The following is a 17028-nucleotide window of genomic DNA, read 5'->3' as shown; positions in this document are numbered from 1 at the left end:
ATATATTATTCAGGTGATATAAAATTATTGCCATAGTGCAGAAACTTGTCTACAAGTGTTTTCCGGTTCATTCTGTAAGGACAGATTTATATGTTCTTTAAATATAAAGAGATCAAATATGCATATGAGAAAAAATAATCCAAATTGCCACCTTCTTGTGTACCTGACATTTGAAGGTTCAAGTCAGTTTGGCTCATGAAATAAATGTGAAATTTAAGAGAGGTAAACCAACACGGAAATATAAAAGTGAATCTTGACTTGAAAAATGATGTACACATATTGTATCTGGAAGCATTAAAAAAAAAAAATCATTGCATAATTATCAGACCCATGCTGAGTTCTTAAGCTATTTCCGATTCCTATAGCCTGTCAAAATCTCACACAAGGTTTCTTCACTATGGAAGTGCCTGCTTAAGACAGATTTTAATTTTTTTTTTTTTTAAATGCAATTGAACTTGCCAACTGAAATGATGTTCAAAGTTTATGGAAGCTAAGTTGCTTATATTTTTGCAACTTGGCTTTCACAAACTGTTTTAAGCATCAGGTAATTCCTTTTGTAGTCCTGACCTGAAGTATAATTTTCAGGAGAAAAATACTCTGGTTCTTGGTTCAATACTGTTTCAATTCCAAGTTGTAGACTATTTCTGCACTGTTTAAAGTCTAATGCAGCAAAGCCAAGACCATATGAACTACAACCTGGAGAATAATAACATGGTATTTGGTTCTTTCGTTCCCCTATCAAAAATAAAGGCAACAGAATGATCCTATCAAATAAGAAGATTTAACAAAAATAAACATAGAATTAGTTTTAATAGCTTGCAATGCATGGGGAACAGAAATAGAGGTACCACTGAATAGTTCTATACTGTTATCACAAGTTGCAATCTCTCAGGGACAGTTTCAATTACAAGTTTTTAAATCAGAACAAGTCCAAATAATATCCGAGCTTTCAATTTTATCAGAAAAACAAATATAAGACATGTGAACAAACCAAACATGGGAAAGACTAAACTAAACCAGATTCCACATGGATTCCCCTACCGCTACAGAGGGAAGGCTTTAACAGAAGCCTTTGCTCCTGGTACTAGTTACCTAAGTGCCTCTTCCCTAATCCCATTCCGCGGGGGGAAACAGATATATGCACACTCAAACAGAAAAATTTGCAGCTTCTCAAATTAGATACTAAAGGCAGCCATGTCAGTCATGACTAACGAGGAAACTACCATCTCCTGACCTCAGTGCATAAACAAACATATCAATTTCCTAGACTTTTCAAAGACTTTAATATATAAGGTGCTTCCTAGAAAAAGGTTCAGTTATAGCTATTTAGGAAACAGAGAAGGCTGACATTTGACATGCTAGCTTTAGTAAGTAATCACACATGAAGTAAATCAACAATTAATCACCACAGCCATCACTGCTACAAACATAAAAGGAATTCAAAGTCTGCTGACCACAGCTACTCGCATTATAATACACAAGTAGAATTAAAACATTCCATACTCAAATCTCTTTCCACAGTTTCATACCATAACACAACTCACCCCTTTTCAGCTACAGAAACGCAGTATATCTGAGCAGATAACAATAAATGCCCTCTAGCAAACACTAACATCTCTCCCCTACTTATGGGGAGGATCGGCTAGCAAAGAGAATGACTACCATACTATTTTCTATTGAATTAATCAAAATTAGATCGAACATAGGTTTAACACAATCTGGTCTACCAGAGGAATGCATGAGTTAATTACATATGCAAACTTTCAGTTCTATAGAATTGAAAAAGAAAAATCATTTTATGCTCTAAAACAGAATATACATCTTTAAGACTTGTAGAAACTGTGACATATGGAACACTAGGAAAACGTACTGGAATACATGAAGGGGATAATTTTCGCACTGTCAATACTGTAACAGCCAGATTTGAAATTCTCTGCCAACTTTGCTAATTGTATAATAAGGAAAACTGTTGAGACTTCCCAGTTAAAATGTAGCATTGCTGCTAGGAACTTGCATAGAGACATGAGCACAGCATGACAAATTAAAACTCTTGGGGTCAGAATATTAGTATTGAGACTACAGTTTCACAACCATTTCCTTGGTAGCAACTGTTTTAGACATGGCTGCCATTTTGCCCAAGCCAGTTGTGTTTCCACCCTGGTGTTCCCTCTCATTGCCACAGCCCAACTGCTTGTGAACTAACTCAACAGCACCAGTACACTCATCTGTTGCTGGTGCTGGATTGGGGACAAGTGACATGCACAGAGTAGGAATCTGGGGATGTCAACTGTTATGACACTGATGCTTGTCTAACTACTTGCTGGACTATACCTAAACAACACAGGAAAGAATGACACAAAAACCCACACAAGCACAGGGGAAATACAGAATTGGTATTCAAATGCACTTTAAGCAATATTAACTACTGAATTAGAGATCAGCACACCAAACTAGAGAATACTGATATTTCTCAGCTGACAACTCTGAAAATACATGCCTCTTACAACCGCACTAGAAAGGGATCAAATGAAAAAAAAAAAGATCAAATGGGAAACCCACAGGCTCATAAATGCAAGACAGTAATCTTATCCTTCTTCAGAGACAAGAATGGAATTAAGTTCTGTCAAAACATGAATGGTGAGGAAGTTTGTTTCTTAACGTCTTAAATGCTTTGACTTTTATGAACATTATAAATGTGTACTCCTAAACTACCCATGATTGTTGCAAGTATGCTGCAAATTTGCTATCACTTCACTATGTCTTACTTGCTATCCACAGCTTCTTTTACTAAAATGCCACTTGTTCTTTGCTGAGCTCTTCCCTTTTTAAAAATGACATCAAGATCAAAAAAAAAGACTGGCAATATTTCAAGTTATTTGCAGTCACTGATCACATCTTAATCATAACGAAAAAGTGTCTTGAGTAGTTTTATTATTATTGTTGAAACATTTGTATCTTCAGATCTTAAGTATTCTATGAGCAAGAAAGAATTTTCAAATAAAAAAAGAAAGTGAATGTAAAGAATTTAGTCTTTATATCACAGTAACTGATTACTGCCAGTCCTAAAAAACATTTGTGCAAACTAAGAGGCCTAATACTTCTTGGCAATACTGTAAGGAATAAATCTAATTTTAGTTAATTACTAACTAGTAGCTTTGATGGCACACTTGTAGAGCTTCTGCAACCTATCATTTGCTACTAACTGATCAAATAGGAGACACTCTAGTCACATTCTGCCAAATACTTGTTAGTCTTATTACATGCTAGTAAACACAAGTTGCTAATAAGCGGATGATAAAAAGAGAGCTGTATTAATTTTCACATACCTCCATTCTACCAGCAGCTACAGGTCACTGACCCTAACAGTATCAAAGGACTTAAAATAGAGAAGTCAGCTAACTCCAGAGGGTAGATTCAAACAAAAAAGACCCTGGGAAAACTAGACTGCAACGTATAGATTCAGCTAATGGATGACAGAAAATTTATAGAAGTCCTTTCTCTATTAGACATTTGATTCCCTGTGTCCAGTGCATTCTAACCTCAAAAGACCATACTGTGCCATAAATACCTCCAAGTACAGCAGGAAAACTAGTCCCAATCATATCACAACAAAACTTGCTTGTGATTTCAAATGAGCAAGCTTTAGTTCCGTATTAGAATGGAAATTGTCAGCTCAACCTTTGTAGTCTCATACTTTATGTTTACTTATTTTCTCTATCAAACATTAAACAATAAAAAGGTGAAAATAATTCACTTCAAATACAGTTGAACTGTATTCTATCATACTGTAGTTTTATAAACAACCTAGGGAAAGCTTTGGCTATATGTAGCCATCCTTTTTACAGGCAATTTTTTTTTTTAAACTCTGCTCCAATCAAGGAAGCAAATCCATGACTTAGGACCTTAGCAGTAGAATCAGTCATCTGCTGAACTAATGTTTTAATTAGCAGTTGTATAAAGCAAAGACATATTATTAAAAGTCTCCATCGAAAGAATATACCATTGTTGTGTGTTTTACATTGACTTAATACATAACTGGTGACTACTGAATATTATTAGATTGAATTGCCTATGACATAAAATCCTTTTTTTTTTGGTTTTAAGCTTTTAACAAAAGATTTCTATAAGGAGAGGAAAACACCCAACTATTTTCAAACTACTTTTCCAACACAGAAATATTCACTGTCAGTGCTGTAAAACTGAAATAAAAGTGCTCATATTGTCACTGCTGTATTTAAAAATGTAACACTTGAACTAAGTAGAACGATAGGTGTTTTCAAGCATCAGTACTAGATTATTAGTATTAGAGGAAATACACCTGCACTGACAGCTATGAGGAGACAGAAAAAAACCCACTAAAACAAGCATAAGCCTCTCAGTAATTAACCACATGTAACTCTTGAGAAAAATACTTCAACATAATGACACATATATAAAGATAGATATTTAGTTGTTGGGAGTAGACAGAAGAATAGAAGAAACATAACATAAAAGCTTTAAACACTCACCATCTGAATTGGTTTTTTGTGAAGATCTCGTTCAGTCACCAACTTTTCTTGGTCAGTGACATAAAGGCCTTTTTGTGCCAGGGCTTGTATAACAGCATCATGACCTAGAAGTGGTTTTGCAGCATCACTCTTGAGAATAAGGCTCCCAGCACGACAGTAGAGTTCTGCAGACAGCAGCAAGTTAACAACAGGTGGTTTAATGTGCTCCTGGTCATATTGGTCTGTGTAAAATGGTTCTCGTAGTTCTTCTGGAACATTTTCTACAAAGAAAAAAAAAAAAGCATTCGTCAATATCAGAAATGATAGATATATTATTGGGGGGTTTTTTGTATGTATGAACTCTAAACTATGTTAAAGAACGCATATTCAAGGGAAGGCCAGAGCGTTTACCAGTGATCATGATATAAAACACTAGGGAAAACTGCATACAAAGGTAGCATTTGAACTATGAGTAGAAACTTAAGAAAAATTCAGAAAGAATTCCACACTGCAAAGGCCATACAGGAAGGCCAACCTGCGGTTTACAGCATCATTACTTTAAAGTTTCTTGGCTTCTCCAGATACATGCCCAAACATTCTCATTTCCTTTGGCATTAATATATAGGTCAGACATAAAGGCAGAACAACACCCGTTTAAACACAAAACTGTGCTTCTATTACAATAATAAAATGGAAATGGAACATTGTATTTTAGCACAGAATAATTTAAGACCAAAAGGGAAGCTTCTACTCAGCAGCCTTCCAGGCTTCATATATGCAAGAGGAATTTGATTACTACGCTACCCATTTCAAAGGTCATGCATCACAGAATGACAACAATCCAGCAGTTAAACATAAATACATGGATGTTCTATTGCAATTAAAGGAATGGAAAAAGAAAAAAAAATTATCATTTTCCTACTGACAAAATATTGAATTCTTATTTGTCTATTTGTGCTACTGACTTCCTTTAAAATTGTGGCTTTCCTCCTTTTCCAATGAGCTGGATTAGCACCCACAGAAAGTTATGTAGGAGTCTCAAATTTATGCTGAGATTTTAACCCCAAAATTAGCCTTCCAAAACAATCTAACAGTTTTTCCCAAATACAACACAATACAGGCAGACTATACTTATAATCATCTATGACAAAAGTAACAGTTATAAATTAAATATGGTACTAGATCAAATGAAATCAAATCAAGTGAAGTGGAAAATAACTTAGGTATGGTTTCAGACTTCACTTTTCTATTCAAACACACTGCAAGATGCTCCATTTTCCCCGTGTAAGAATTTCATTCTCCATTGTTGTAAAATTAGTTAAGCCAACAGCATTTATGGGATAAAGACCATGTGATTCTTCTCCTAAGCCCAAGTGGAAAAGCCTATTCAATTGCTACTAGGAAAAAAAGTGCATAGGAAAACAGTCATGCAACTCTAGGTTCCTATCCTTTTGCTTTCAGCTGAACAGACAAAGTTTGAAGCAAAGGGTGAAGTAAACAGCCCAATACAGGTGGAGCAGGAGAGAGAATAAAAACAGAACATGCCATCACAAGATAATGACAGATTATCTTCTTCCTCATACATATTCTATTGCAGTTCATGTGCTTCCATTAGGGGCTTTGGTCTTTCAAAGTTAGCCACTTTCTAGTCACGAAAGAAGATATACCTTATAGGGTGCAAAAAGGGAAAGAAATATTAACACATACTTTCTTAAATGTCAGAAGGATGGTAAAAATGGGTAAGACATCGCTTCTTTTTTGCCAATTCAGAATATCAAGGGGAAGAGGGGTATAGTTTATAATTTGCTTAAACCAACAGCCTAAATTTTGCTAGCAAGCTGACAGCTCTGCTTTGGAATACATATCAAAATATACTATCAGCAAAACTAATTTGCCCTGTAAAATACAAACCTAGTGCCTAATAACTTTTTTTAACAGGGTAATAATAAAACTACTAACAAAAAAATCTTCTAATGTCAGGCAACGATACTGCACACTTCTCTTGCCACTTCCCAGCTTCACTAACTGACTCTGTAGGAGTCCGTGATCTAATACTATAAAAAAGCATTTATAATTAAGGAACTCTGAGCTGCTAGGTACCTGCTTCCCTAGATATTATTTCCATCTATCTCAATTTTACCTGTCCTTCATTCTTTCCTGTTTGTCTGTACGTTCTCTATTTAAATATTAAGCTCATTATTTCTGAAGTCCCTCATGATCCATCTCCACCTCAGTATCAAGAGCTCAATCCTCATCATGACTTTATCCTCTATAATTCCAAATGCCAACTTTTAAAGCATCTTCATGTTATTTCATCAAGCTAGAGAGCATTATTTAGAAAAAAAAGTTTTCTATCTTACAATGCACAGGCAGCAGATGCTGCCTTTTTTGAAGGCAAAACACACATCCTTTCTGAATCTCATAGGAAGTTAGATGGGGTGGGTGGGGACAACAGGGAAGAAGAGATAAAGCCATTTGTAATTTCTTAAAAGACCTAAAAAAAAAAATAAAAGACCATATGAAAAAATACCTCAAGGCAGCAGCAGTTAGCTATGCACAAACAGAAGTCACATACTCTGTGTCTTCGGTGAATCTAAACTAATGACAGATTTCAAGTTTGAAAATTTCAGACAAAAGAGAAATCCAAAGATAGGAAATAACAAACCCATCGCCCGGTAATGAGTAATTTCTGATTTTCTGTATCACTGAAACAGACTCTAAAATGAGATAAGATGCAATAAATGCATTTATCGTGAAAGAACTATATCCACTACTGGGGTTAAATAATAAAAAACTCAATACACTAAAGAGAAAAAAAAAATCAAGATCATAACTATCAAAGGCAAATAGAATTATTTATAAAGGCTATTTCTTCTTCTGAAAAATACAGCAAAAGACAAAATGAGATGTATGCCATTTCTTTTATTTCGTTGGTGTTCACAAAAATAAATCAAGATTAGAAACTGATTAGTGTTCAAAAATAATACCAGAAAAGAAATTTATTAGAGAAAGACAATATAGAAACAAGGGGCTAGGAGATTACAGATTCTGAGTTTATGAAAACAAAACCAGCAAAACATGTAAAAGCATACAAGTAAGGAATCCGTGCTGTAACAAGATCAGAAATCTTCACAAAAATTCTTGTCAAGAGTTCCCTTTGCACAGACAGGAACACGTGCACTTTTCCCTGTTTATAATGTGTATCAAACTGTTTGATATCAGAATAGATCCTGATAAAAATGAGAACACTGCTTGAATCTTCTGTTATAGTAAAAAAAAAAAAATTAAAAATTGCAGCAGCTAGACATTTAAGAAACTCCTTCGTAACAGGATCTCAAAGTAACAGTCCTTCCAGAATTGCATGCTTTGCCTCTGCAGTCCTGTGGAGGGGAATTCAAGCCTACATCCAGTTCTCAGCAGATTACCAGAACACCCAACAGGGTCAAAATCCTTTATTAACAATGATGGCAGGATTGGAGATTGTTAAACAGCTCTGTTTGGCAAAAAACCTTAACATCAATTCCCAATATGTGCATTTTACCAGTTCCTTTCCTTTGCCCAGCTGACAAGAGTCTTTCAAGATTAAACTCTGAAGTAAATGAACAGTTTTAAAATAAACAGCTTATTCCACATACTGCCGTAAAGTACCATGTGACCTTGAAATTTGCGGGAAAGTACAGCAATTACGTTTGAGAGACATCGCGCACACTGAGTTCGGGGAGTTGAGCACATGAAAGATGCATGAGACTAAGGGAGCTAGGTGTACTTCTGCTGGAGAGGTTGTAGGAGGATCTAACCGTGCTCTTCCAGCACCCGACAGGCAGGTTTCAGAAACACGGATTTGGACTGTGCAGTGAAGTGACAAAAGGCAGCTGTCGCAAGGGAAATTTCAACTGTATGTAAGTAAAAAAGTTCTCCACATGGAGAGCAGCAGAGCACAGGCACAGGTTGCCTGGGAACCTGGCTGTGAAACCACCATCCAATGGGACTTTCAAAATTTCAGTGGATAAGGCCCTGAGAAACTTCTTCTAACTATGAAGTCAGCTCTGCTTGGAGCAGGAGGTTAAACTAGATGATCTCCAGAGACTGCTTTCACCCTGCTTTAGGAAAAAAAAAATGCCAACAGGACTACAGGTTTCAATTTTGGAAATACTTTCTTGGTATGGATTAAAAAAAAAAAAAAAAAAAAAGCTTGACATTTTGGATTTTGTAAATATTGAACTGTGAAGAGAATAAATAAAGCTAATGTACATGTTCAATATACAGGGAAAAGAACAAAAAGGAAATACCACATTAGCCCAAAACAATAACGTAGATTTAACTATCAGGGTAACAGTATTCAACATGTCTTCAGGTAATTTTTCCATAAATTATAATGGACTCAAAAGTCCTGCAGGTGCTTTCTTGAGAAAAGAGGGGGAAAAAAAAATGGAAGGACTTGTTCCAAGCTTTAAAGCAAACAAGGGATTATTACCTCCAGCACCTCCTCCCCACTGCCAACAGATAGATTTGTAACTTAGCTTTCCATTTAAACTGACCACACTAAAGGGCAGGAATCATCTAAAAATAATTCATGGCTACCACCCCTGAATTTACTTTTAAAAACTATTCTATACACAAATTCTCTGCTCAGGTAAGTGTGAATTACTCCTTGGAGGATAGTATGAATTCCTCTTCTGGAAAAAAATCCTTGTATTAATGTGGAAGGTCTACACTTTCTTTAAAAACAAACTGGTTTTTTTTGTAAAGCTTCCAGACTTCCACACAGATGAATGCAATCCTTTGAGTTACATGACTATTGACTTTTTCAAGTTTATAAGACTGAACAATTCCAGATTTATGAAAGTTTCCATTAAGGAACTCCAAAAACTTAGAAGTCTTTGTCAACAAGGCCTCTTTTTTTTTTTTAATTATTCCTGAGGACAATATAACCAAGTTAAAATATTTCACCATGGGCCTTCTAATTAAAATATACATCATTCTTGGGAGCCATGAGGCCACATTAAGCCTCAGCCTAGAAAACTTCCATCTCTATCAGTTACTGAATGAGAACAGGTCAGAGAAGCCATGATCTACATTATTTCGCTTTTGATGAACCTTCGTAGTTGCCTCAGTAGAAGAGGGAGACATTTCTATTTGCTATTTTATTTTAGAGACACCTTCAAGACCTCTGATGAGTACTCCAGTTCTAAGATTTACAGTAGCTTAGTAATCCATAGATCAAACTGATGCTACTGAAAAAACAAAAATCATGAGACAAGACTTGTAACCAGGAAGCAGAAAACAAAATGAGACAGTTGATATTGAAAAAGAATTTTTACTTTTTCATTTGTTGAATCAGTCTGCCACTTACATTGCTCTTGGCTAGCATGCAGTGGGCATACTTCTGCCTAGGGGCAAGTATCTGAAAGGTCAACCTCTATATATTTATGGCAGACTGAATTTCAGTATCACAATTCTTAACTTTGCCCCCCTAATTAAACTGGACTTGAGAGATTCTTGGATTTACCATCACAGAAGTACTACAAATAAACAGACCCTACCCTCCTGGCTTTAGATGCCACAAAAATAGACCACTATACACTGCTGTGACAGCAGTTCTGCACTTAAGGGATTCCTTATTAAAAAAACACGCCAAAAACCACACCCACCCCACCCCCTGCAAACCAAAACACCCAAGGAAAAAACATGCACAGGCTCTACCTTTATAGCCCACACAGACTTCAGTTATTTTCTCTGCACTGCAAATCACGTAAGAAATGCTCTACTAGGTCACACTAATTGTCTATCCTGTCCAATATTCTGTCTTCAGTAGCACAACAGGAACTGCTACTCACAAGGCACACAGAATTTGTCTGTTAGGTGCATTTCCTATTAATTTGGGGAGGTTTAAGATCTACTTTATGGAAACCTGCGTATTGAATCAGGTTTTGATGAACAAAAGAATGACTTAGAATTAACCCTGACAATAAAAGGATCAATTCTTATTAGTATAAATGCCTTCAGAACTTATTTTTGAGACAGGTAAGATATGAAAAATATAAAGACAGCATAGCTATAATACCATCTAACTCAACTAGCACCCTGATGACTGTTATAGTCAAGATATGATTTAAGTAGCCTATGGAATAGGGCAAAAGATTGTTTCAGAAATTTAGAGATAAACACTTATTTACTGAACTATTACAAAACTATTAAACTAAAGAAAGTGTTTTGCCAGCCATAACTGGATAGACATGAGCTGACACATCTGCTTTGGTGTCTCGCTTACAGGTTCTCTTAGTTTAAGCCTGCTTCTAATTGAAAAAAAGAAAACACACAGGAAACAACTAGAACTGCAGAACTCTTACATTAAGCAAACAGATTTCAGAGGCTACATTTCAATTCGGTAGCAAAAAGGTTTATTAACTACCACCTGACCCAGTAATAATGTACTGCCCGGGGTGGGGGAGAACTTAACCTATTTTTCTTGCAAAGTCTTGAAGGTTTTTCCCTCCCAGCCCCATTTTGCAGAATTATCAGCAAAACACTCATTCAGAGCCCCGCGTTTACCAAAGCAAGTAGTTAAAAGTTATTAATTTCAGGAGTGAAATTGTATCCAGTTTTGCTCATTAAAATCCACCAGCTAGCTGTAGAAATGAAATTATGTAATACCTCATGCTTGAAAGGTGAGAGGTTCCCGAGTAATAGCATAAAAATACACAAGCCACCTTTAAATACGGAGTCACTAAATTAACGCAACAGATTACCCTAAATCATGGTGGGGGAGGAAGTTGAAATACACCTGCAGTAGTAACTGCAATGACAGTCAAAAAAAAAAAAAAAAAGGAAAACTACATAGAGATAGAAGATATGTATTTCTTCTCGTCACCTGACATAGGTCAGATCATCAGACCTATTTGTCATAGATCCCATCATGAGATCTATTACATTCTGCAGACAGGCACTTCAGATGTAAAGACAAATAGTCTCAGAATGGGCTCAATAAATTGAAGTCATTGAAAGAACAGATTATAAACTACCCCATCTGATGTCTATCATGTAGTAAGAATCCTGACAACTGTTAACTTCCTAATTCACCTTCCCATACTTTTGTACATGCACAGTCTACAACCCTAAATGACTCTGCCAAACCCAAGAGATCCGTAAGCTCATACAATTTTATCTACTTTTAAAAAAGTGATTCACAGTCAAACCATGTTTTAAATGTGTTCAACAGAACCGAGTGATATGATCAACTTTTAAGTGGACCGTCTCAGTTGCTGATTAGTGCAATCAACAGATTTTAGTAGGATTGAGCAATTTGTCAGCAACTATTTTAGAGAGGCAATGGAAAGATATCTGAAAGGTATTTTTTTCCCTCTCACCAGAATCTCAAACGTTTGTTTGTATACAAACTCTTGTGCAAGTTTTTGCTAGCTACCATACTGAGCAAAAGTAAAGAAATTAGGTCTGCTAGGAAAAGATTAAAAGATGTTCTGGCCTGCAACACCCAACATAACAGATGAGAGTATTTAGTTAAAACTTGCTTCTGTCAGATACACAATGTTCATTTCCTAACTTCGTGGTTCTACTGGCAACATCTGCAAACAGCAGTAAGTAGCTGCATATAAATTCTGAAAATATTAATCATCAGGAGAATGCTATTTTTAAATTTCTTGGCTAACGTTTAGTTGCAGATGGTGCAACTTGTAATCTATTGCTTCAGACACCTAAAAAGGTTAAATTGAATGTTAAAAGGTGGATGGACTATTTTATTTTCACTGCAAAAAACACAACAAGGTTTAGGACAAGCACTCAGACTTGTGCAGCTTTTACTTAGTCTTTAGATTATTCCTGTCAAATAGAACTCATGTTAAACCAGTGAAATTTATTACTGTGGCAGGATAATACATTGTATGGGTAGCAGAATAGCAACAGATTTAACTTGACTTTAAAATTGTTCCCATAATTTTCTGAGAATCATACATGTCAGAGACAGTCTTAACTTAGTAACTAAAAACTGGATGCAAAGCTGTCTGAAAGACATTTTTCCAAGAGTACTCAGAGGTACCCTATCAAATGGGAAAAACACGTAATTGAAGGTTCAAGAAACAGTATTTTCATTCATGAGGTTCTAGAGAAGCGATTCCAAGCTACAAAGGGATTGAAAGCATCTTGGAGGACAAAATTATAATTCAAGATGATTTTGTTAAGTGCAAGAAGTGGTTTGAAAATAGCATGCAGTTATATAAGTGTAGCTGCAAAGCAGGAACCGACAACTGTACAATTACAAGATGGGAACAACTGAGTAGGCAGCAGTTCTGCAGAGAAAGATATGGAGCTACAGTGAATCACAGACTGAGTCAACAATTCTAGGCTTATGCAAAAATGACAAACATCATATTCTAGTGATTAAATGAGACTATTGTAGGTTGGAAAGATGAAGTAATTTTTCAAATCTACCTTGTACTGGTAAGGGTTTAGCTGGACCATTAGATCTAGATTTAAGTACAGAATTCATGCAAAACCGACCACAGCAAAAATACATTAAAAAACCAAAACACAGAGTCTGAAAAATCTTGACTTACAAGAATAAAGTTGAAAAAAGTCTGTTTTGTCTAAACAGCAAAACAGACAGGAGACACTGTTTTTCTCGTGTGGAAGGTGTTATAAAGAGGTAAGGTGCCCACAATTCTCACATCCACCGGGAACAGGACAAGTAATAGGTTTACCATGTAGCAAAAGACATCAAGATTATTATGCTCTTCTAACATCTAAAGATAAATAAAGATTCAAATTGACTAGCAGACACACCATGGAATCTAAGTAGTTACAGATTTTCAAAAAACAGGCTAAACAAACATTTGTCAGGAACAATATATATTTAGCTTAGCTTGTCTTTAGGATGGACAACAAATTTTCCAGCCACATTTTCTATGATCACAGTAGAGCGAGAAGACAAAAACCTTACGCTCCAAAATAATGAAATCCGCTTCTGTTGTTTTAGAAATTAAAAGGATACGGAGTAACACAACATCAAGACCTTTTTAAAATTATTCCTATGAAGTAGGTCCTGTGTACTTTTAAGTCAAAGAATATAGTATCAATGCAGTTCAACCACTTATTTGGAAAGCAGTTTTTCTATACTGAAATGGTTAACTCCCAGCATGGGGAATTAATGCTGAAATTTAGTGTTTGCAGATTTAATTTCTAAGGTCAAACATTCCCACTTTCATACCTACCACCTTTTGTTGATTTTTTCCCCTCCTTCCATTTACTGTATGTTGCATCACTTAAATCATTTTGTTATTACAAAATATTTAACCTCACCTGTCCTAACACAGATGTATTTTCTTTCAGCAAAACATCAAGGCACAAAATCCTACGCTCCCTCAACACTTAAATATGAATTCTCTCTTCAATTAGTACTTCTTAAAAAATTATTCATTCAAGATGCCTTCAACGTGACTGTTAGTCCATTCTTACTCTTGTACGACACCTTACCAACAAGACAACTTACTTTGACTTGCTTGTGTTGTGGGCCAGTCTATTCTTGCAGCTTCACTGGGGACAACAGTAACATACAATTGGTCTTTCAGTTTTTGGATGCAGATATCGATCAAACACCAAAAGTCACTATGAAACGTTAATGAAAAATCCCTACTTTAAAGTCTTTTTTCAAGAGAGAATTCTCTTCACAGCACCTAGCCCAGCTGCAATAGTGTCAAAATTGTGCATACAATATGCTTTTAAGAATGTGAAATATGTCCACTGAGAGATGTGCCCATTTCGTATATAAAGATTTAGATTTCTTCAATGGATACATGACTGCAATAACTTATACTTTTCATTAATCAAAATGAATGGCATTAATTTATTTCAGAGAGGGTGGGGAAAAATCCTTCACTTCCCTTGCCCACTTAAGGAATTCTCACATTTTTAAGGATTAAAAAAAAAATTAAATGTGGCATCCATAAACATGTTATTCATGCTTTGTGTTTCCTTTGTAGGAAAGTATATAGCAATAGGTAGAAAACATGACTGAGGTTGCCATCTACTCCAAAGGACTAAACCAAATAATTTAACAAACCTAAACTTCCTTGCTTCTCGGAAAAGGTGAAGGTCAGTTCTTCTGTTTTGCTCCGAAGTATAAAGGAACCCTTTGTATACACTGTTTTTCCCTACTTCTGCCACAAACTCTTCTTTGAGACTACTAGTGATATTAATCTAGTGGAAGAACTGCGATATCAGAAAAACTACAAATATGCATGTTTTCCCCTCTTCTTACTATTACATTACGGCAGTACTTCGAGGGCAGATGGAGCTATTATCTCCTCTAATCTTGTTTCATATGTGCATCCCAGAATAACCACAGCAATGAAGAGAAAGAGGAAAGGAATTTGTTTCAGATCACATTTTCTATAGAAAGTAGCTGAAAGTACCCTGCAAGTTGCTTTACACATCCAATAGAAACCCAACCAATATAAACCAAGACATTTCAACCACAGGCTGAGAATTTGTCAAACTCCAGTAGAAAAAGGTTTTCAGGTTAGAATGCTGGGTTACATAATTGCACAAGCACTATACACCCACATTCCCACGAGCAGGGCCTACAGAACTGAGCTACCTAAAAAGATAACGATCTCTGAAAATCCTGAATCAAGTACTTGCAAGAATTTTCACTACTACTTTACCTCTCACGCCTGCAAAGCTAACAAAGCCATAAACAAAAATACTATATACCTGCTCAGATTTCACTAAGTAAGCAGAGTTTGTTGACAAATCTTTATATGAAACAGTATGTCAATCTTTTTTCTTTCTGAAGTGACTAACATCCACTTTATTTCAGCAGCTATTGACCTTACTGAAATTTCACAAGGTTCAACCACTTTGAAAGTAGCTTTTTGGAAACACCACATCAAATAGCATGCCTCCCCCAGTTCCCAGGGGACATCGTAAAGATACACCTTTAACCCTGTTCAAATACATAACAATGCTCTAGCCTAAACACAGAAATTGCAAAATTACAGAAGGAGGAACCTTTTCCTGTTATTCTACAAAGAATAGGGGTAAAAATACTGACTGTTAATATCTAACTCACTTTTCAAAGAAAAACCCTATTTTTAATCCACAGAAAATTAAGTGATTAATATACTACTTCTATATTAAAAAAAAATCTTCATAAATTTTCAAAATGCTTCCCTCAGAAGAACTCTTTAAGTCTAGTAATTCCTCAAGGCCCAACAATATTTCAGACATAGAATAATAGGTCTGGTATTCCTCAAGGCCCAGGTTTTCACAGACAGAGCAGTAATGCCTTTCGGAGGCATTACAATCAATTCCACTTACGCTTACAGACAAGGACAGCCTGCAAGATTGTGCAGGCCAAAAACCTGGCATTAAACGCTCTTTTTCCCCAAACCCTTTTTATTGCTTAACCACTCAAACGGCTACGGGCTACTGTATGTATGTACATATCAAAACTAACAGCACACATCCATTTCCATTGCTACCCCCCAACTGAGCTCTTGAACAACGTTAGGAAAATTTTCGAGACAACAGACAAACATGGGTTGCTGGTGGTTTTTTTCACATTCTAGAAGTGTGACCTAGGGAATAAACAAAACATAATTTACAGAGCTCGATACCTAAATTGTATTAGCTCCAATACACAAAAATTACTCACTAATGGAAACAGTGGTACTACTACTAAAAGATTACAGGTAATTAAACAAAACCAAAAGAAAACAAAACAAAAAAACCCCCACACGGTGTAAGGGAACCTAAAGATGAGGGAACAGACCAAAAACATTTCCTACGCACCTCCTACTCCCCCCCTTCCCAGCTCCTCAGGGAAGGGCTCGCACGTCCTCGGGAGCGAAGCAACCGAGCAGGAACCAGCATCAAAGAAAGGGAAGAAGACGACGCCACCTACCTGTCCCAAAGGCTTTGGCCACCAGCCAGGCGAGATTACAGGCAATTTTCGCTCGGGAGAAGTCATAATGGTCAAAGGGTTTGATGGCAGGAACAATAAAAGTCTTCCTCATCTCCTTGGCGTCTGCGGCATCCCCCATCTTCTCACAAGACCCCTGGCAATTCGGAACTTACATGGTTGTTCTTCCTCCTCCTCCTCCCGCGGCCGGGAGAGGCGTCTGTAAATACGCCGGCAGCAGCTGAGGGCAGCGCCGAACCCAGCTGTCCGTAAAGGGCTAACGCCGCCTCCCGCCTTCCTCTGCACAGGAATGTGGCAGAGCCCGAGTGTCCTCTTCTTCCTCCTCCTCGCTCTTTGTCTGAATTCACTCACGCCGCCGCCCCCCACCCCCCGAAAAACGGCCCCCGGCTGCCGCGGGCCCCCCTTCCCCGGGGAGACCCTCCGGCCAGGGCTGGGAGCCCCAGGCCGCCGCGGCCGCCAGCAAGGGCCCCGCAGCCGCAGCGGGCCGGGACGCGGCCCTTCCCGGCCCCGGCGGAGGCGCCGAGATGTCAAAAAGCCGGGGACCGGCCCAAAATCACCGCGCGGCCCGCCACCCCCCCTCAGCGGCGGCCTACAGCCAACCGAGAG

At 37.1% G+C, this 17028-nt stretch overlaps 1 protein-coding gene across 1 annotated transcript in view; it reads right to left on the bottom strand.

The window, feature by feature from the left end:
• Positions 1 to 16557, bottom strand: part of CAMSAP2 (calmodulin regulated spectrin associated protein family member 2) — an 87915-nt gene extending 71358 nt beyond the window's left edge. The window contains exons 1-2 of the mRNA XM_082002751.1: positions 16405 to 16557; positions 4509 to 4768 (exon numbers count right to left, since the gene is read on the bottom strand). Coding sequence (XP_081858877.1) covers positions 4509 to 4768; positions 16405 to 16543 — 399 coding nt within the window. The 5' untranslated portion in view covers positions 16544 to 16557. The remainder of the gene's footprint in view (positions 1 to 4508; positions 4769 to 16404) is intronic.
• Positions 16558 to 17028: the final 471 nt, after the last annotated feature.

The sequence above is a fragment of the Phaethon aethereus genome, assembly GCF_964289735.1.
Source record: "Phaethon aethereus genome assembly, chromosome: 8".
In the NCBI taxonomy this organism is placed as follows: Eukaryota; Metazoa; Chordata; class Aves; order Phaethontiformes; family Phaethontidae; genus Phaethon; species Phaethon aethereus.
The sequence above is the reverse complement of the archived record's forward strand: the minus strand, read 5'-3'. Positions and strand labels throughout refer to the sequence as shown.